The sequence below is a fragment of the Hippoglossus stenolepis genome, chromosome 16 (assembly GCF_022539355.2).
Source record: "Hippoglossus stenolepis isolate QCI-W04-F060 chromosome 16, HSTE1.2, whole genome shotgun sequence".
Taxonomy (NCBI): domain Eukaryota; kingdom Metazoa; phylum Chordata; class Actinopteri; order Pleuronectiformes; family Pleuronectidae; genus Hippoglossus; species Hippoglossus stenolepis.
The window spans coordinates 3,724,694-3,746,099 of NC_061498.1; the positions used below are offsets into that span (position 1 = coordinate 3,724,694).

The 21,406-nt window shown below is 44.3% G+C and overlaps 1 protein-coding gene across 1 annotated transcript; it reads left to right on the forward strand.

Moving 5' to 3' along the window:
* Positions 1 to 8,946: 8,946 nt before the first annotated feature.
* slc29a4a (solute carrier family 29 member 4a) lies at positions 8,947 to 21,083 on the forward strand. Its single transcript, XM_035179712.2, has 11 exons — positions 8,947 to 9,181; positions 11,245 to 11,657; positions 13,281 to 13,412; positions 13,520 to 13,633; positions 14,500 to 14,628; positions 15,378 to 15,452; positions 15,536 to 15,804; positions 18,119 to 18,239; positions 18,491 to 18,678; positions 19,370 to 19,610; positions 19,922 to 21,083. The coding sequence occupies exons 2-11, from the start codon at positions 11,405 to 11,407 to the stop codon at positions 20,065 to 20,067; spliced, it is 1,668 nt and encodes a 555-aa protein (XP_035035603.1). The 5' UTR covers positions 8,947 to 9,181; positions 11,245 to 11,404; the 3' UTR covers positions 20,068 to 21,083.
* The last annotated feature ends 323 nt before the right edge of the window (positions 21,084 to 21,406 follow it).

Consider the following 21,406-nt stretch of genomic DNA (forward strand, 5'->3'; position numbering starts at 1 on the left):
ATAGAAATAGTTCATATAGAAAGAGTTCTTATAGAAACAGTTCATATAGAAAGAGTTAATATAGAAACAGTTCATATAGAAACAGTTCATATAGAAACAGTTCATATAGAAACAGTTCATATAGAAAGAGTTCTTATAGAAACAGTTCATATAGAAAGAGTTCATATAGAAAGAGTTCATCTAGAAAGAGTTCTTATAGAAACAGTTCATATAGAAACAGTTCATATAGATAGAGTTCATATAGAAACAGTTCTTATAGAAACAGTTCATATAGATACAGTTCATATAGAAGGAGTTCTTATAGAAACAGTTCATATAGAAATAGTTATTATAGAAGGAGTTCATATAGAAATAGTTTATAAATGTGTGGGTACTATTAATATTGACTTCATCTTGTGCATATGCATTATATTAAGTATAATGAAGTATCTTTGCACTTCTCAATCCATTTTTGCAGTTTTCCGGTTTGCACAACTCTCATCCTATCCACTGCTTCTATGTTGTACTATGTACTGTGTGTTGAGTACTTCATATGTTGCGTACTTTTATATTCTGTCTACTTTTATGTTTACATTTCAATCACACAGCAGATAAATGTCACAGCAGAACCAAACATCTCAATGTATTTCTATAAACCACATAGATTAATTGCCTAAATATAATGTTGGGTAGACTAGATGAGGAAATGTATCATGCTGTGATTCTTCAGTCTTTTGAATGACGCCATGTTGAACCTCTCTCTTATTCAAATAGCCCAGTGTGAGTCAGATCTCATGTATTTTGAAGTAGTGGCCTGAAGAGTTCCCTCCATCAGTCTGACCAATGAGCAGCCGGCAGCAGCCGCGTCCATAAAGTATCTGAAGATGTAGTTAAGGTCTCGGACTGAGAGTGTCTGTGTTTGTCTGTGAGTGGCAGAGGTGGAGCTGTGGTAGTTCAGGTCCCTTCTCAGCAACCACACCGATCAATACGCTCAATACACAACACAGAGAGAGACTTCAAGAGAGAGAGAGAGAGAGAGAGAGAGAGAGAGAGAGAGAGAGAGAGAGAGAATAAGGGTGCAGCAGTGGTTTTGGCCTTCATCCAAGACTGAGCAGAAACCTCTTTCCTTTATTAGACTGATTTCCCTGCTTCCATTTAACGACTCTCAGTAGACGGATGACTCGTATAGATGTCCGACACCCACCACTCTTCTTCACCCCTTTATCTGGTTCCCCTTCACATAGGTGGCCTCATGAATACAAGATGTGTGTGTGTCTATTTTAGTGTTTAGATAAAGTCAAAACAATTGAAAAATGATTATCTTTCATTCCAGAGCTGTAACTTTGAAACTGAATAATAATTCTAAATGTCTCTGATCAATATTTTAGTGGTGAGAAACCCACAGAGAATCACACGACTCCACAGTTTCCCTCTTTCATTGCTTTGTGTTTATGGCCTGAAGCCGTTTTGTTTCAAACATTATTAACATGGTTCAAAATAACACAGAAAATCACAGATACAGAACTTTGGATTTTGTTTTCGTATATAATAAATAAACTGGACCCAGATTGTATAATAATCCTTCAGCTTACATTTGACAGTGTACGTGAATTTTTTCATCCAGTGAATCGTGATCATCAGCCGACATCAGTGTATATAAACCAAATAACTTTTCATGGACATATTTTTACCAAACTTGGTTGGATTATAACTTCGGAGTCTTTCTCCAGATGAATAATTTTTAAGCTGATCGGTCAAAGGTCAAATATTAAAACACAAATGCATAAGTACCAAAAATATGAAATCATACAGTGTTCTTAACTTCTAGTTTAGATTAATTTGTCATATGGTATAAATGATAACACAATGAAGTCAGAAAATACAATCTCTCCTCCTCCCTCTCCTCTCCTCCTCCTCCCCTCCTCCTCTCCTCTCCTCCTCCTCCTCCTCCTCCTCCCTCTCCTCCTCCCTCCTCCCTCCCCTCCGGAGGGGCAGGTCAGAACCTCTAATCCAATCTCATTGGTGCCTTTGAGCACACGCCTCCAGGAGTGGCAGACTGTCAAACACACACACACACAGACACACACCTACACACACACACATTTCATTTGGGCTGTAAAGGTTACCGACAGCAGTGAAACATAATCTCATATATAGACTGAACTCCTGAGCAGAAATAACCTGTGGTCCAGGTTCACCTGCTTGTTTATTGGTTTTGTTTGTCTGTGCGTCGCCTGCGGCCTCAGTGCACTTCAGAGGAGTCTGCACCAGCTACAGCTGCACACACCAGCACTGGGGGGGGGGCGGTTTTATTCCACCTCAAGAGGCCGATGCCCCCGAGGTCGGACACAGAGAGACGGCTCTTTGAAGCTGATGGAGAGAGATAGAGGGAGGGAGGAAGGGAGGGAGGGAGGGAGGGAGTCGGTCTGTGCAGAGAATAGAAAGACACTTATGAAAGAGGACGAGGGAAGAAAAGATGAAGACTTTAAATACAAAAGGATAAACTGGCAGCAGGGAGAGAGTGATGGAGGGAGATGAAGGATGAGAGGAGGGATGAAGGAGAGAAAGGAACTGAGCCCATGTCTCTGCACACGGCTCCATAGCTTCCATGACCTTTAAGCAGCCAGTCGCTCCCTGTTCAGCCGAGCTTCACGTCCTGCATCTCCCCCCCTTCATTTTCAAGGGTTCACTCTGTGTTTCTCCTTTAAAATCACCACTTCTTCTTCTTCTTCTTCTTCTCTATCTAACGCTTCCTTTTCCTCCCACACCAACATTTTTAATCTTCTGTTATTCACTTCTGCCCTCTGCCTCTCTTCTGCCTCCACTCGCTCCCTGTAATGAAATGTTCTTTCCTTCTGCCCCTCCTCCTCTCCGTGACCTTATGTTTCTTCTTCCTCATCGCTGTCCTGCTAGACAGTGAGACAGACAGACAGTGAGACAGACAGACAGACAGACACACAGACACACAGACAGACAGACAGGCTCCAGGGTTTATTAACTTCCCTATTAGTCCAGTAATCTCATTAGAAATATGCAGATCTCCAGGGGAGCAGTTAAAAGGAGCTCGTCCTCCCAGAGGAACATGTGTGTTTTATGTGTACCTGTACTTTCTAGCTTTGTGAGGACCAGTTATAGACCTGATATAAAGCGAGGACATTATAACCGGTCCCCACAAGATCGACGGCCTTAACGTGTTCGGGTTAGAAGCAGGTTTAGGTCATAGTGGCAGAGCTGGTGTCAGACATCTAGTGGTGATGGTGAGGTTAGAATAAGGGGCGAGGATGTATTATATCAATGAATGTGCATGTGTGTGTGTGTGTGAGATAGATAGAGAGAGAGAGAGAGAGAGAGAGAGAGAGAGAGAGAGACACATTTGTAGAAACGCTCCACAGGGACCATTTTATTAATCGCACCACTAATGGCTCCAGCTACTAAATCAAACTTTCCCTTTCACGTTCACTCACACACTTAAACGTAATGTCCGCTAACGACTCACTGACTAATCGAAGCTGCACTTGAAGCAGAACACAAAAGATCACAAAAGAGACGCCTCAAACTTTTGGAAGGAGAATTAATGCTGGAGTGAGTATTTTTGCAGGGAAAGATAGAAGGGGGGCTGTCAGTATTTTCTAATTGTCAGTATATTTTTTTTAGAAGCAGCAGGGAGGATGGAGGTTTCTGCATTAATCACTCACCCAGTTGAATCTTCACTTCACCTTGAATTGAAAACATTTGAAAACGAAAAGCCTCGTGATTTGATCTAACGTTCATTTCACTGTGTTGTCAAGAAGAAGCTGCGATACTTAATTCTTGGTGACTTCTTTCATTAGATTTGGAATTATGTATGTGTGTGTTCAGTGTGGAGCTAAAACCAGGAGGGGAGTAGTTATGCATTTTTTAAGAATCTGGAAAAAGTGTACTTCTGGAACATGGCTTTCAATACTACAAATAAAACACCTGAAATATCAATGAAAACCAAATATTCTCATAATTTCTATTACAGATATGAATGTACATATTGATGGTGGATCCCTAAGTGAAATAACCAAGTTGTATAGTTTATTGTGTATCTGTTACCAGTGGGGGCAGTGGTGAAGTCAACCTGGTCTGAAGCCTCAGCAGCAGATCAGACACAGATTGGTCCTTTTGCTTTGCTGTGGAAATGCTGCAGCTGAGAACAGAGACAAATGAGATTACAGTACACACACACACACACACACACACACACACACACACACACACACACACACACACACACACACACACACACACACACACACACACACACACACACACACAGCGAGGACAGGAATGGGAACACACACAAAGCAGAGCTGTGTAATTGAAATGGTAAAGGGCGCTGGTTGTTACATAGCAACCTTTAATAAACATCAGCTGGAAGATGGAGGCTCTGATAATGAGACGCAGAGCGAGAGCAGCGACTGAACTCTGCTTCTCTGAGCTGTGGTTACATGACGTCTGCTGAGATTTGTTCTGGATATGAATGTGTGTGTGTGTGTGTGTGTGTGTGTGTGTGTGTGTGTGTGTGTGTGTGTGTGTGTGTGTGTGTGTGTGTGTGCGTGTGTTTATTTATTTGTGTACATGTGTATGCTTTCTCTCTTAGTGAGTTAGAGCTTTTGGAGCTTTGTTAAACAAGCGAATCCATGGAAGCACACCATACACACACACACACACACACACACACACACACACACACACACACACACACACACACACACACACACTTTGTTGTCATGTAACTCCTCCCCAGCACAGATCACAGACAAACATAACAATAGTGTGGATTTAAAGCGAGAGCTCGAGGCGCTTTCCAGTTTTCACAGCCTCATAAATTGGGATTGTTGTGTTTGTGCGCATGTGTGTTTCTGTGTGTGTGTTGTGTGTGTGTGTGTGTGTAGGTGCAGTTTCTCCCACGAGAGAACAATGTGGAGATAATCTGTTCATGTGAGAGCGGCGAGTGTGTGTTGCATGAAGAGTTTGGAACAAGGCAACTGCTTTTGTGTGTGTGTGTGTGTGTGTGTGTGTGTGTGTGTGTGTGTGTGTGTGTGTGTGTGTGTGTGTGTGTGTGTGTGTGTGTGTGTGTGTTCCTGCGCTTGCTTTTGTGTTTGATTTTATAAAAGGAGATTTCTCAAGAAAGTCAAAATACACATCAAATACATTTTTCATAACATGGTTGATATAATTTGAAGTTGTTCTTATCACACAGATGTTTGATCAATTGCTTAATTTTCCAGTAAAGTTTGGTTTTAATAATTAACGGTGAAATGTCGTGATTGACAGCTGAGACTGGCTCGTGATTGGTCGAGCACGTGTATCGACAGGATCTCTCGGAGATGGTATCGTTCGTATCCGGCATATTTTAACTTAATTTCCCGGATAGTGGACGGAGGAGAAAACATGTCGTCCATCTTTATTTGCAGTCTACGTTGGACAGATATGATAGTGGTAACAATCTTCTTATCCCACTCTTGGTGAGAAAATGAATGAATATGTTTCCTGCTCATAGTTGATCAAAACTATTAAAATAAAGCCTCACTAAAAAGCATCACAACCACCTGCTGATCGGCTCTTTTCGGTCACAACGCGACAAACGCTGATTCATCAGGCTCCTGAGCCTCGGGTACCAGTGTAGAACGTGACATGGACAATCAATTAAATCCTTAAATCCTTATTTGACCTCGGAATCAATAATGTATCTACTTTTATAATGTGTTGCTGACCCTGTTGTCTTTGCTCACAGACGTTGTTCAGTTAAATTCTGTATTTCACGATAAAACAACCGTTGACATGTGTAGGAGACGAGCTGGTGTTATTCCAGCAATCGGTTAAAATTCTCCAACTAACAACAAAATGCTTAAGTATGGATGTAGCCTCAGTTAAACACCAGTGAACAGAGCTGCCCTCTCTCTCTCTCTCTCTCTCTCTCTCTCTCTCTCTCTCTCTTTCTCTCTCTCTGTGTCACGTCTCTGCAGAGTCAATACTCGCTCGCCCTCTTTCCTCCTCCGTGTACCTGTTCCTTCCTCCTCTACTCGTCTCTACACTTTAATTTCCCCACAAACCCAATCGGCTGCACACTCTGCTCTCGTGTGAACTCTCTTTCTCTTCTTCTTCCTCCCCACTGGTGTCTCTCTCTCTCTCTCTCTCTCTCTCTCTCTCTCTTCCTCTCAGTCTCTCCATCTCTGAGGAACCCGTTTCTCTCTGCTGCAGCTGTACTCTCCCCTCACTCACTGTCTTCTCTGTGTATCTTCATCTCTGCCTGCATGTGTGAACTCTTTCTCCTTCTTCTTCATGCACCCTCCTCTCTCTCTCTCTCTCCATCTGTCTCCCTCCCTCGACACCTCTGCCTCTGCATTTACACCTGTCTCTTCCCTTTCATCCCTCGTCTTCTTCACCTTCCTCCTCCTGATGCCTGTTTCTCATGCTCTTCTCCGTCTTCCTCTAACTGTGTCATAGGATTAAGGCCCTGTCTTTCTCTCTCTCTCTTTTTTTTAATTCTTTTCATTGTTGGTGGCTTTGCTCTCATTTCCTTCCCATCATTTCTTTAATTTGCTAATTCCCCTGCATTTCTCCTCATATATTTCTCTCTCTCCGTCTTTCTTTATCTGTTCCTCCAGAGGTGAGCGGAGGTGGTGAAGGAGGCGGCGTAGTACTATCAGTATGCAGAGTCATGGCGCTGTGGCTCTGCCGTCATTGATTGGACCGGCAGCTAAATATAGACACAGTTGAGGCTCAGCATCTTTACCAGGCTGAATGAAGGGATGATGGATGAGTGGATGGAGGGATACACACACACACACACACACACACACACACACACACACACACACACACACGGACAGAGAGGGATGGACAGACGTACACACACTTCCGTCGGTACAGTCCTGCAGGGTGTTGGTAGGACAGGGAAATAATTCCATCTGAGTGAAGGCGGCGTAACGTTGTCTGACCTTTTTACACATTCATAACAGAGAGCTGCTGAGAAGTAATATCACACACACACACACACACACACACACACACACACACACACACACACACACACACACACACACACATTGACAAAAGCTCATTCTTCTCTGGACAGACTTGCTAGGGGCTAAAACAACATGAAAAACCATTACTATTCAACACGCAGCATAAATCCAGAGCTGCGAGTCGTTCCACAGGCTGAGCAGAGAGAGCGACACAGACAGAAAGATAATAGAGAGAGAGAGAGAGAGAGAGAGAGAGAGAGAGAGAGAGGCAGGCACGCAGCCAAACGGAGAGGAAGACAGGCAGGAAGACGGAGAGATGACAGCTCAGACAGACAGGTAGAGGGAGAGTCAGACAGACACGCAGCCGAGGAGACAAACAGGCGGACAGTGAGAAAAACAACGGCCTCCTCGTCCTCCCCCAGGATTTCACACAGATTAGACTCATCTGGAGAACGTTTTTCTGGAACTGCATCAAAACCCTGCTGTGCTATAAGAGATACGATTGTACGACTCATAAAGAAGAGTTTGTTCTGATAAATCACAGATTAGAGTTGTTTGACTGTCGGAGCTCAAAGAAAAGCTCCCGTTTCAGAGAGAGTGTCTCTCCGGCGCTCAGGGCTGGAGTTTGGGATGTTGTTGTCGCTGTTATTGTAAATAAAGTGATTTATTTTTTGTGATAGCAAAAGGAAAATACTTCAGTTTAGTCAGTTTGGTGTTTGTGTTAATATTCAGTGAGCCTGTTGATATCTGGGGCATTTTTGGCCTGATTTTGCTTAGTAGACTGTTACAATTTCAGTTTTTCACATCTTGAAGGAATGATTTACAATTTCAATGATGGAAATTATCTTCATATACTATCGATATTGTAACAATGAGGCCAGAGGTGTTAGCTTAGCTTAGCAATAACCTGACTGGAAACATGGGGAAGCAGCCGTTCTGACTCTGATGAGATGAACCTTTAGCACGAAGCACCACATCACTTGAACCAGTCGATCTTTGATGCCGTCTGTGATGTTGAGTCAAACGTGTGGAGGGACTGAATGTTGTATCAAGGTGGGATTCAAACCCACAACCTGCAGTGCAGCTGCACATCCTGAAAATCTGCTGAGCCGCCCTGACGGTGGACACCGAAAAGGACGACTACATCATTCTGGCTCCGCTCCTCCATGACGCAGTGGGGGGTTTGCAATATGACAAAGAGACCCTGCCAATAATAGAGAATTAGCATAAGCTATTGAAGTGAACTGATAAAATGTCAATCACACAGAGGCTCCGGTGCCAGCACTGAACAAGTGTGTGTGTGTGTGTGTGTGTGTGTGTGTGTGTGTGTGTGTGTGTGTGTGTGTGTGTGTGTGTGTGTGTGTGTGTGTGTGTGTGTGTGTGTGTGTGTGTGTGTGTGTGTGTGTCGCAGAAAGAAGCGATACAGATCTTTTCCCCCACTATATTGTTATTTATTTTTCATATTTGGCAGCACTTGCACTTCTCATATCATCCTGAAGCCGATGAAGATAAATGCAACTGAATAAATCTTAATAAATTCATTGACAAAAACACATTTAATATAAATGTTGTTTAATATATCTCTACGTATATTTATCTTCCTTTATGAGATTAACTGTGACATCAGGGACTTGCTGCTGTTTGGCATTTTGTAAGTTAACCTTCTGTGAAACGATTTCCACTGATCTCTCTGCAATCTGCTTGTATTTGTTCTTTTACCTCCCGAAAAACGATAAATGTTTAATCCCAGTTTCATAGTCGACTACTTTCCTGGGATGAGCACAAAAAGAAACCACTCTTAAATAAAATAAGAAGTTTATACGCATGTGTTTGGAAGCTTTTATCCTCCATATAGAGCAGGGGTTGTTTTTTTTATAAAGACTGATTGCAGAAGATGAACAGCTAGAGGCAACAGTGCCCTCTCCTCCTCCTCCTCCTCCTCCTCCCCCTTCCTCCCCCCTCCTCCCCTATCCTCTCCCTGCTCAGACACACACACACACACACTCACACATCCTCCATCCCTCTCCTCCGCTCTGCTGGATGCTGGTGCGTTCCAGGAGCGCATGAAGGACGCACGGAGCCGGGGCTTCCCTTCTCTCAGTCGGATGGATACTGGCTGAGGAGGGAGCGGGTCCGGCCGGCAGCAGAGTCCAGCTCGACGGTCCCTCTGCTTCTGAACCCCCCCGGGCAGGAGAAGACACATCCAGGTAAACGGGGCCATTAATAACCTGTTGTTTGGTGTTTTTTCTCGGGGGTGAAAAACACAAAGATGATGCTCGGCTCTGAAAGCGACAGGAACCTGAAGCTGCCTGAGCATCAGCAGGAGGATTTAAAAGAGGAGTTAAGCAAGAAGGAGGTGAACCTCTCCTCATGCGTCACTCTGCTGCCGTCGTGTTTGAGTTCAATCTTTAATTTCCACATGAATAACGAGCCAGACACGAGAGCTTCTACCTGAGGTGGAGTTTAGAGTCCAGACAGGTTCTCGTGCGTAAAAAGCGCACAGTCACGTTCCTCTGTGGGTTTTTCTCACTCCGTGTTTCTGCTCGTTTCGTCCTCAGTAAACAAAAGAGACTGCAGCGGGATAACAAATCAATTACAGACCCTGACTGGAGCATTTTAATGTGGAGGAGGAGAAGGGCCGAGAGCGCCGCCTGCAGTCTGCAAAGGGCAAAACGTGACACTAATTTGGAATCATTATTAGATTTAAAACAAGCTCAATGCAACCGGTGCTTTACTTTACTTTAATTTACTAATTTACCCATAATTCGTTTGATATCATTTATCTCCGCTTGATGCATCGTGAGCCAGATGCAACAAACTGTGCAATTCGTTTTGAATGTCAATAAAAGTATTTTTAGTATAAACGTACACGTAAAAGTGGAAGTATATAGATGTACTTCATTTATTTTTAATTTAATTAGAATTCCTGTGTTACAGCTGCAAGGTATCAGGCACAACATACTATATAAGATGTAAAAACATGAGAACAAAAGTATGCAACATATAATGAATAAAAATAGAATCTATCTATCTATCTATCTATCTATCTATCTATCTATCTATCTATCTATCTATCTATCTATCTATCTATCTATCTATCTATCATAGTGCAATGAACATAATGTATATATAGATATAGAACATTGTATTATGAAGGTAACACAATGTCCTGTTTGTCTCTTGCTCATCATTTATCTACACAGCTGCAGCTTCTCTTCATCGGTTATAAATATCTTGATCTAAGACGCCATATTTTTTGCGCATTTGAAATAATAATAATAAAAAAACATCCTATAGCTGCTTCCCTGCTCCTCTGCATCCACACGGAGGCCAGGCAGGATGAGCCCATGTTACACAGATGAAAACCTTCTTACATCATCTCGGTGAGCAGACAGCTGGCTTTTTAAAATAGACGAGGAATAACAAAGCAGCCGGAGGCCGGAGCAGAAGTCTAACAGCTCGGGGCGTCAGAGGTGACAGAGGAGAGACGGCGGCAGCAGCAGCCCCTTCACCACAGGCCTGATTGTGTGGCTCCCTCTGACAGCGCTTTGTACGTCATCAAGTGTTTGTGTGAGCACACAGGTGAACACAATACATGAGTCTTTGTGGAGGGTTTTTCTTGTGTGTTTGCACAGCAGATGGAACAGTGTCGATGTCCGTGGATATTGATCGAGCTTGTAACAATATCATTTCTCTCAACGGCTCCCTGTTGACTGAAGTTAATGAAAACAGTGGAGGGGAGACCTGAAGAAAATGTAAACAGCCTCGGTGGATGTTTTGTACTGATTCTAGTTTTGATAAGTGATGAATTCATCTCTTAATGGACACAGAGCGAATCTGTTCATTTGTCTTTTAATCAGTTCTTTAGTCTAAATGTCAGAAAACAGTGATTTTACGATTATTCCCCCAGAACAACAGGACGTCTTATCTTCATGATGCTTGTTTCTGTCCAAATTATTCAGGTTGATAAAATCCTCATTTCTGAGGAGCTGGAACAAAGTTTGGATATTTCACCTAATAACTGAACAACGAACAGATCATTAAAACTCTGTTATCACTTCATCTCTTCTGCCTCTTGCAGTGAGATAAAATGCAGTGGCTGTTATTTGAATGCAGAGCTGCCTGTTCACCGACCTTGTCTGTTTCTCTCATTTAAGATGCTTCTCACACGGTCACACACAAACACAGCGAATCTATGTTTCCACCTCTGCATCTTCTTCTTCATTTTAATTCTGCTCCTGATCCTGTTTCCTGTTGTTTCCTGCTGCAGATCCTCCATCATCTGACGGCCTCCCACCTCCCCTCCAGTCTCTGGGATTGTGTTTAATATGCACACTCTCAACAGTGTGTAGCCTGCAGAGCCAGTGTGTGTGTGTGGGTGTGTGTGTGGGGGGGGTGTTTATATATGTGTGCATACTTGACGTGAAGAGATGGGTTCTGTGGGAGCAGAACGCCGAAGGCCCACGCCGGGCCAGACGCCCGAAGAGAGGGATGTGTGGCGGGATGGAGGGGGATGTGGATGGAGGGATGTGGGGAGGGAGGGCTGGAGGGAGGGGAGGGAGGGGAGGGAGGGGAGGGAGAGCGGCGTGGTGCAGAGCTACAGCTTCGACTCGTACCAGCTGGAGGAGGAGGAGATCAGCAAAGACGCCCCCGAGCGAGGAGTCCTGGCTCTGTCCGAACCTGGTGAGGGAGTTTCACTTCTGACTCACTGTGTGTGTGTGTGTGTGTGTGTGTGTGTGTGTGTGTGTGTGTGTGTGTGTGTGTGTGTGTGTGTGTGTGTGTGTGTGTGTGTGTGTGTGTGTGTCTGTGTGTGTCCTGGCTTCACACAGAGAAGGGCCCTGGAAGGAAGCAAAGAGATAAATGCATCGACACCAACAATTTATCAAAGTGAAAAAAGACGACCACATTATTATTCTGCTCCGAAAAACAGCAGGAAAACCGTGTGATTAGATCCACACAGAAAATAAATAGACAGGAAACACCTTTGTCTTTTAATACATCAAGAGAAGCACAACCAGCAGCAGTATAATGTTCTCCTCTGCGTGTTTATACTCAGGAGGTGGAAAGAAAACAATGAACATGTGAAGGCTACAAAATCACACTCAGAATCTCCTCCATAATTCACTGTAATTTGATTGGAGCGATATCTCTGTGGTACAGTTTGTATTATCCCATCGGAGACTTGTTTGGTCTCGTGTGTGATTCCCAGTGTTCCCAGTTGTCGTCGCCAAGTCCGGCCAGTTCCTGCGCTCGTCAGTCTCAGCTGTCAATCATGATGTTTCACTTTATTTTTTAAAAGATCAAATAACCAGTTAAAACTGTGTGATAAGAATTATGTTCCCTAAAACCATCTTTGAGATAAATGTATTTTGACGTGTACTTTGACTCTTTGATTTGATCCATGTCCGATCCACTAACATGGAGGAGATGGTTTGGGTTCACTTCAAAGGGGGACGTCGTGTCGTCCATCTTTTTGTACGTTTCATGGTCTTTACCCTAAAAGTGACGAGCTGCCGGCACGATGGCAGTTATTGTAATGAGTGAGGCTGAACTGAATATGTAAGTGTTGGATTTTGAATGTGTTTGTACACATGACGGTGACGTGAGTGAAAACAGCAACAGGAGAGAGAGGAAATAAAGGAAGTGTATATAAAACACAGCAGGTCTGTTCACAGACAATTGCTCTGTTGCCTGGTTACACAGGTTGAACAAAGGGCACTTTAATCAAATCAGAAGAGACCAGGGACACACAGCGAGAGGCCGAGATTCTCAGAACCCCCCTCTCCGTCTGGGAAGCTTGCCTAAATGCAGGTTATTACCCATCAACAGATGAGTGGGAAAATAAAAATCTTTTAGAATTAATTAAATGCATCGTTAAGATGTTTTCCCCTTCAGTGTGCTGTCAAATCAAAATGCTCAGAAATCCTTTGGAGCCATTTAAAGTGGGCTGGGAGGATTAGAGGAGGATTATAAACAGTTACATAAAGATCCTGCACATCACACTTTCACCGCGAAACCGAATCAGCTGCAAAACGTAATAAGTTAAGGTTTTAACTGACACACGTTGAGCAGCTAGTTCGACTCAGATTCATCAACAATTCCTCTGATCAATCTTTCATCAGCACAACAGGAGCGAGGTCTCCAGCGTCAGCAGCTGAGCCACGGCCACGTTCTTCCTCATCAGCTGAGATGAAGATGCAGAGCGACGGACTCAGACCTCATTCAGATGTTTTAAACTCGTTTCTCTCCCCACTGATGTCGCCCGTATTAATTCCCCGACCCTTGACTCCATCGTTTCCCGTGCAGACTGTGAGGAGCCGATCCCTGACGACCGTTACCATGGCATCTACTTTGCAATGCTATTGGCCGGAGTGGGTTTCCTGCTTCCCTACAACAGCTTCATTACGGATGTGGACTACCTGCACCAGAAGTTTAAAGGTGTAAATATGCACGAGCACAGATAAGCCCACACATGCACACACCTGCAGAGTGCACGTTCATGTTTAGCTCCCAGGGGTCACGGCTCTCATGTGTGTGTGTTGCAGGCACGTCCATCGTGTTCGACATGAGTCTGACATACATCATCGTGGCTCTGATGGCCGTGATCCTCAACAACGTGCTGGTGGAGAGACTCAGCTTGCACACCAGAATAACTGTGGGTGAGTGACACACACACACACACACACACACACACACACACACACACACACACACACACACACACACACACACACACACACACACACACACACACACACACACACACACACACACACACACACACACACACAAATCTCTAATTGTGCAATATTTCTCATTATAAGAACTAAGCCTGTGTCTCACTTGTGAGTGGCGCTCTGGGAACCTCAGGGTCTGTCGGCGCAGAGCAACACTGAAAAGGCAGAATAAAAAAAATAAAACGACTCTGCAGTAATTCTCCTGTGTTTTTTTATTATTCATTAACTGTTTCAAACAAACTTTACAGATGACGACTCACTTTACAGAGTGCAGTTTAAAATGAAAGAAAACCCTTCGTATACCAGTGCACATCGGAGCATATTTTACATCAGGTATATAAAACATTAAGACTGATCCTGGACGGATTCAATCAAATATGTGATTTCTAATCTGCAGTAAAACACTAATATTGGTGACCAACAGAACTATTACTTCTTTTTTCAGCCTAGTCGTGTGATTTTTGAGGAAGGTTCTTTAAAAATGTATGTTCCCCGAGGAGAAGCAGCATATCTCTGCACATGTTCCGTGTTTGTAAGAGCAGCGATTCCACCGCTGAACCTCCTGCAGCTTAAAATAACTCCGCCTGCATCCGTGAGTCTTTTGAAGTGTGTTGTCTACGCAGGAGCTCGTCTCTGGAGAGGGTCGGACCTCAGTTGAAAGTGATGCTTGTCTACTGCGCTGGCCCTGTCAATATGTGTTCTGTGCAGTCACAACATGACCCAGTTCAGTGATGTCTCCTCCCTGTCTCACTGTCTGTCCGTCTGTCTCACTGTCCGTCTGTCTGCAGGTTACATCTTTGCTCTGGGGCCTCTGATCTTCGTCAGCGTCTTTGACGTCTGGCTGGCGAAGTTCACCACCAGACAGGCTTACATCGTCAACCTGGTGTCGGTGGGGGTGGTGGCCTTCGGATGTACAGGTACTACCGAAGCTTTCCTATCTGTCGTGTGAATGTTTCCATCGGTGCCACAACACAAAATAAACCTTTTGCACAAACCTTCACCCACAGACTCAAACAACTGCTTGAGTCACATGGGATTTGTTTTCACTCACCACTGTCGTCACCTCTTTATGGTGGAAAATCAGATGATCTGGAGCAGGTGATTGTAAAATAACTCAAAAATCACAGATATGTCGCTGCAGTTGATCCGATTTAGCACCAGTTTGATATCAAATCAATGTAAATTGAGTTTGGGGTGAAGGATTTCACCTAATCCCCTAATTCTACTGAGCTTTTTGGTCTATTTTCACTCATTCTTTTGGTTTCGCAGTTTTGCTGTAAGCTCAGCACCAAACGGCAAATCAACAACAAAGTTAGCAACTTGTTGGTGAACTTGTTATTTAACCTTTAGCAGCAACAGAGCCAGACATTTCCCTCAGAATATTTTGAATGGTGAATCAGGATCTGTACTATTTCCCCATAGATGAATATTGATGCTCTATGTATAATACAAGATGTGTAAAGATTTATTTGTCAGTTGCTGCTAATGACTTTCATTCACTGAGCCAGTTTCCTTCTTGTTACTGCGAGTGTGAACACAGAGTGTCAGAGAGTCAGAGCCGCTTCTCTCGAGTGTTTTCTGGAGGTCCAGGAAGTCGTGACTCTAAATAAAGTGTTGTTGAATATCAAGCCACTGTTCACACTGTTTTCCACGTCCCCCCCCCCAGTGCAGCAGTCCAGTTTCTATGGTTACATGGGGATGCTGCCCAAGAGGTACACACAGGGAGTGATGACTGGAGAGAGTAAGTTCACACAGACACAGACTAAGACATCTGGTGGATTTGTCCTCTGTTCTCACCTGTCTCTCTGTCTCCTGGATGTCCAGGCACAGCCGGAGTGATCATCTCCCTGTCGCGCATCTTCACCAAGCTACTGATCAAAGACGAGAGGAGGAACACGCTCATCTTCTTCCTCGTCTCCATCAGCATGGAGATGCTCTGCTTCCTGCTGCACCTGCTGGTCCGGCGCTCACGATTTGTCCGCTACTACACCGACCACGCCCAGGGCAAAGGCCCGGGCAAAGGTCACGACCCCCGAGACAACGGGACTGGATACAGGGTCCATCATGACGTCACTGCAGAGGAAGTAAGATTTGTAAGTCTATGGACACTATCGGGACTATACTGTGCTTTTTCTAAATGTGACTTTAGAAGTCTTTTCAAATTATGTTGCGAAAGTGACTGTATATAAAGATGGACAACATGAGGTGAAGCCAAAGTGTCTCAATCGCCACCTGGTGGCTTGCTGCAGCATATGTCATAAACCCTGCCTCCTCCATGTTAGTGGATGGGACATGGAGCAAATGAAAAAGTCAAAGTACTCATCAAATACATTTTTCTCAAAGATGGTTTCTGTATTTTTAGGTAGTTCTTATCACACTGATCTATGTCCAAGTGTTAATTTTTCTGGTAAATTTGGTTTTAATTAGTAATTTGATGCTATAAAAACAGGGTGAAACCTGATGATTGAACCCTGAGACTGACTCTGCTTCTCCATGGCTCCATTCCCTGGTCTCCACGGTGAAGACTGGGGGATGTGTCATCCATCTTTATTTACAACCTATCATCAATCTTTCATTAAAGTTCCTTGTCCATGTTTCATGTTCTGAACACGATATAAATGTTGCAGCGACAAACAACAGGAAACAGGAAACATCAGCGCTCCAAACTGTTGTGTCATGCAACGAAATTGTTGATTTCAACGTGACGTGTGTGTGTTTGTGTGTGTGTGTGTGTTGAAAAATGCAGAATCATCTTGGTTTTGCTTTTTGGCGGCCACTCACTGAAGGGAAACATTGAGAAGAGGACGAGGCTGTGGGGGCTGAGGAGGATGACTGGTGCGGGTGATGCCAAAAAAATAGATGGAGACAGTTTGAGAGAGAAGAGGAGAGGTGGAGGTCTCCTGCGAATAGAGAGAGGACGTGGGCAGATTTCCCAGAAGAGAAAGTGGGGGATCTGGGGGGATGACATAAATAACAAAACTGAAAGAAAGTAAGAAAGAGGAGAAGAGGTGAGGACGAAGAGGAGGACACACACCCTTTGTAGTCACGCTTTCAGACATGGAGCTAATATTTCGCATAGCACCATCTGTGTGTGTGTGTGTGTGAGAGTGTGTGTGTGTGTGTGTGTGTGTGTGTGTGTGTGTGTGTGTGTGTGTGTGTGTGTGTGTTCAGAGCCCTCAAAGGAAAACAGGGCACCTCAGGCTGTCGTCTTCTCATATGTTGCAGTTTGTATTACAAACGTAAGTGCATGAGGGAGGTCCCCTTGTGTGTTACAGTAGTGTGTGGGTGCGTGTGTGTATGTGTGAGTGTGTGTGTGTGTGTGTGTGTGTGTGAGTGTGTGTGTGTGATGTGTTCTTCATCTGGGGGCTGATTCAGGCAGCTCTTTGTTCTGGTTGCCAGGGGAAACCAAGGCGGCGCTCTATATCATGGGATAATCAAGAAGAGTGGTGCCTTCTGGCCCTCGAGTCCCTCCAATCAGCTAATGGATCTCTCTTACTGTGCGTGTGTGTGTGTGTGTGTGTGTGTGTGTGTGTGTGTGTGTGTGTGTGTGTGTGTCTGCGTGGGTAAATTCTTGTGCACACCTGAGTGATGTGCATTTGAAGTGTGTTTGGAAATAAGCAGTAGAGGGAGTTGTCTACATGTTTGGATAAAAATAAAATGTGTGCTTGTGGCCTTATCTCCTCGTCTCTGTGTGTGTGTGTGTGTGTGTGTGTGTGTGTGTGTGTGTGTGTGTGTGTGTGTGTGTGTGTGTGTGTGTGTGTGTGTGCACTCTGCAGTCGCTCTAACATCATTGCATCAACCTGCAGCCAGTCACAGTCGTCCTCTCTAATAGCCGCTGCCATAAAAAGCTGATGTCATGCAGCCGTTAGAAAGGAAGGAAATCAAACCACTGCTGTGTATTGAGTGTGTGTGTGTGTGTGTGTGTGTGTGTGTGTGTGTGTGTGTGTGTGTGTGTGTGTGGTGCCTCTAGTGTCGTCTTCATGAACTGTTTGTGTTTTTCAAATATGCTCCAACATCAACTCATCAGGTTTCCCCATGTGATAATAGTTCATATGGTATTTTAAATATGTCCCCTTGCTCTTCCTCCTCCTCCTCCTCCTCCTCCTCCTCCTCCTTCGTCTTCACTTATATTTCTGGTGGCATAGTAAAAAGTATATATATTTAACATCAAAAATGAAATGAAATGAAATGATAAGAAACCTGAACCTTGTTTGGAGAGAGTTTGGCAGGAAATGGAGGACGGGTGTGGAGGAGCAGCCGGACACACAAACCGCTCAGCCATCGTTGTGGGATTAAGATTTGAACTTGAGGAGTTAACATCGTGTTGTTGTCCCTCATGTGGAAGCTTAATATAAACCAACTGAAGAAGCTCTGTGCTTGAATGTGTCTCTCTCTGTCTCTCTTCAGGGAAATGGTGGGACGGCTCCGACCTCCACAGAGGAAGGCGTTGAGGAATTTGTGGGAGGAACCTATGTGCGATTTGATGCCCCGAAAGCCAAGATAAGGACGAGCTGGCCTGGAGTCCGCGGTACTGTCTTGTTTTCAGCCCCCAGTTGCCAATAGTCCCCTTTCTGAACCACAGTTAAATTCACTAGAGATTCATTTCTAGGATAACTCAGAAATTCCAGTCCCCCAAATATGTCTTTTCATCAAGACCCATCAATTATTCACAGAGAAATCAAAGAAAATGTTGAAAAAAGTGGAAAAACTAAATCCCAACCCAGAGGTTGTCGTGAAGAGTTTCATGTTTTCCTGTGTTTGTGCGTCTCCTCCCTTCAGACATGATCGTGCACCGCTACGTGGTGTCCCGTGTGATCTGGGCCTACATGCTGTCGATCGCTGTGACCTACAGCATCACTCTGTGCCTGTTCCCCGGGCTGGAGTCCGAGATACGAAACCCCATGTTAGGGGAGTGGCTGCCCATCCTCATCATGGCCACCTTCAACATGTCCGACTTCGTTGGCAAGGTGACGGATTCAACTATCGCTGAATTCATTTTCATAAGTAGACGGCTGCTATGAAAGAAAAAACAATGATGGGCGTGGAGTTATATATGCAAACGAAATGTCTTTTACACTTATGAGCTCTATTTTAAGTTTATGCTAATGAGGTGTCAGTGTTTCTTAAAGCAGGATCGAAGGTGCATTGGTGTTTTCTAGAAATGGGCTCAATCTTCTCCTGCCTACACGGTGTCACATGCTGCACCACATAAAGCAGATACTAATTTTAGGAGATGAAGGTAGAATAGAATAATAGGACACACACACACAGAGGCAAGTTAAATGTGTCTAGTGCCCCCATGTGGCAAAAAAGGTTATTGAAGTTATTCCCAGTTTAAGCCAAAGTAAACTCAACCCAAACCAGTGTTATTTAGACGTTCATCACCACAGGTTTAAAATCACTTTGAAGTGAGTTGAGTTATTTTAGCTTTTGAATCCAGTGAGGTTTGTTTTATAAAGTTCATCATTTCTCTGGGAACCATTAAAAGTGATTTATGTCTGGTTATATTCATATATTCTCAAACAGTGTGGGAAAGATCCTTTTTCATTCCACACTTCCCAAGAGTCTGGGATTTAATTTGCACTACAGAGACAAAGACACTTTCACATTGTCTTTGTTGACACTGACAGCTTCACTGACGTCTCTCCTGCTCCTCAGATCTTGGCAGCGCTGCCGTACGACTGGTCTGGAGGCCGCCTGCTCTTCTTCTCCTGCCTCAGGGTGGTCTTCATCCCTCTCTTCGTCATGTGCGTGTACCCGGCCAGTGCGCCCATCCTGTCCCACCCGGCCTGGCCCTGTCTCTTCTCCCTCCTCATGGGAGTCACCAACGGATACTTTGGGTCTGTGCCCATGATCCAGGCTGCTGGCAAAGTGCCGCCCGAACAGAGGGAGCTGGCAGGTGAGTTGTTCACCTTGTTCAATCTTAGATGCACTGGAAAAACATCTTAGGAACACGTTTGACTCTTGGCTCTTTTACCCGAGGTCCTAAATTTCAAAACATGGAGTTTATCAGACTCACATCTAAACATTTCAGGTTCACTGTTTGTGATTTAGTGCAAAATTAACACACTATTGAGTTTGAGGCTGACGTTGAAGCTGAGAATGAGGTTAATGACAGTATCTGCTCCCCCCCGCTTCCCCCATCATGTTCTTTAAAAGCTATTCCTCTGTTCTCTCCCTGTATCCACCTCACTCTGCGTCTCTCTGCAGGAAACACCATGACAGTCTCTTACATGACCGGCCTGATGGTGGGCTCCGCGGTGGCGTACGCAGCTTACAGCTTCACCGCTCCGGGAGCAGGAACACACTTCTCCACGCTCAACGTGCACACGACTGCCAACGCTACAGGCTACTGAATGTCATAGTAACACATTAAGGCTGTAAACACACACATACATGTACACTCACTCACACACACACACACACACGCAGCCATTTACTCACATTAACCCTGGAGGGAGAAGCAGCACAGACTGACGGACCACGGACAGACGGATTCTCCTTTCATCCAAATCACGCTTGGATTCGGCTCATTGGCGAAATGAAGGCGGACGAAGGGACAAAGAGCGAAATGTAGCGTCGCAGGAAATGATGTTAACCAGTGAAATGTAGCAGATTAGTGAACTCGCTCACTCTCCAGCCCGGTGATCCAGTGACCTTACATGTCCCCCGGAGGTGAAGAACACGAGCTGTGCACATGTCAGCCCCTCGAAATGTCTCACAGCGTAATTATCATCTGCATGCGTCCGGTCAAGTGGTGTCTCCCAGCGAGGGGACGAGCGTCTCACAGGTTTCACGGGGACCTTGTGTCTTAGGTCACGTGTGTTTGCATTTTCATGAACTGAAGTCGTCAGATGAAAGTAAGACGGATGTTTTCTGATACTGTTTTCCATCCGTGGTGATTTGATTTGACTAATGGGATAAAAATCCTCGTACTTTACCATCTAAAAACAAACTTACTGCTCTGAGGTGGTTCGGCTCCACCAGCCAGACGGTTTCAGTCTCATATGAAATCACTGTGACCTTTGACCCCTGAAATCGAATCAGTTCATCTTTGAGTCCAAGTTGTAACTGGTTCAAATTCGAAGTCGTTCTCTAAAGGCAGAGACTTGATTTTATGTTCCAGAGGCCAAACAACAGGTTCTGTGAGCCCACTTCACCCTCGACCTTTGAAATCTGATCCCTAAGATAATAATAATGTTCACAAGGCAAAAATAGGTTTTTATGATGTCACAGTTACCTTGACCTTTGACCTTCGGCATTCTAGTCAGGTCATCTTAGAGTACAACTGAATGCGTGTCAAGGATGAAATGAAATTCCCTAAAGGTTAATCCTGATGTTTCACATTCACAAGAACATGAGGTCACTGTGACCCTGGGTGTACAGTTGACTCACACTGACGTATCACCACAAAACAGAAATGTGCTTAAATCCTCCATCTGCTTGTTTGTCTGATCTGAAATGAAAAAAGCTTCTGTTGTATTTATTTTCTTTCTCATTCTTTTCAGCCTTATGTTGTATATCTAAAAAAAAAAAAAAGAAAAGCTGTTAAAATGAATAACGGTAAAAGAAGAGGAAGCAGATTTCTGCCTCATCCTGAGTCGAGAACAAAACGTTGGTATAAATCTTTGTTTTTGTCTTTGTCCCTCTGAACTGTGTCTGTGTTTAACGTCCACGTGATGATTATTGGGGGGA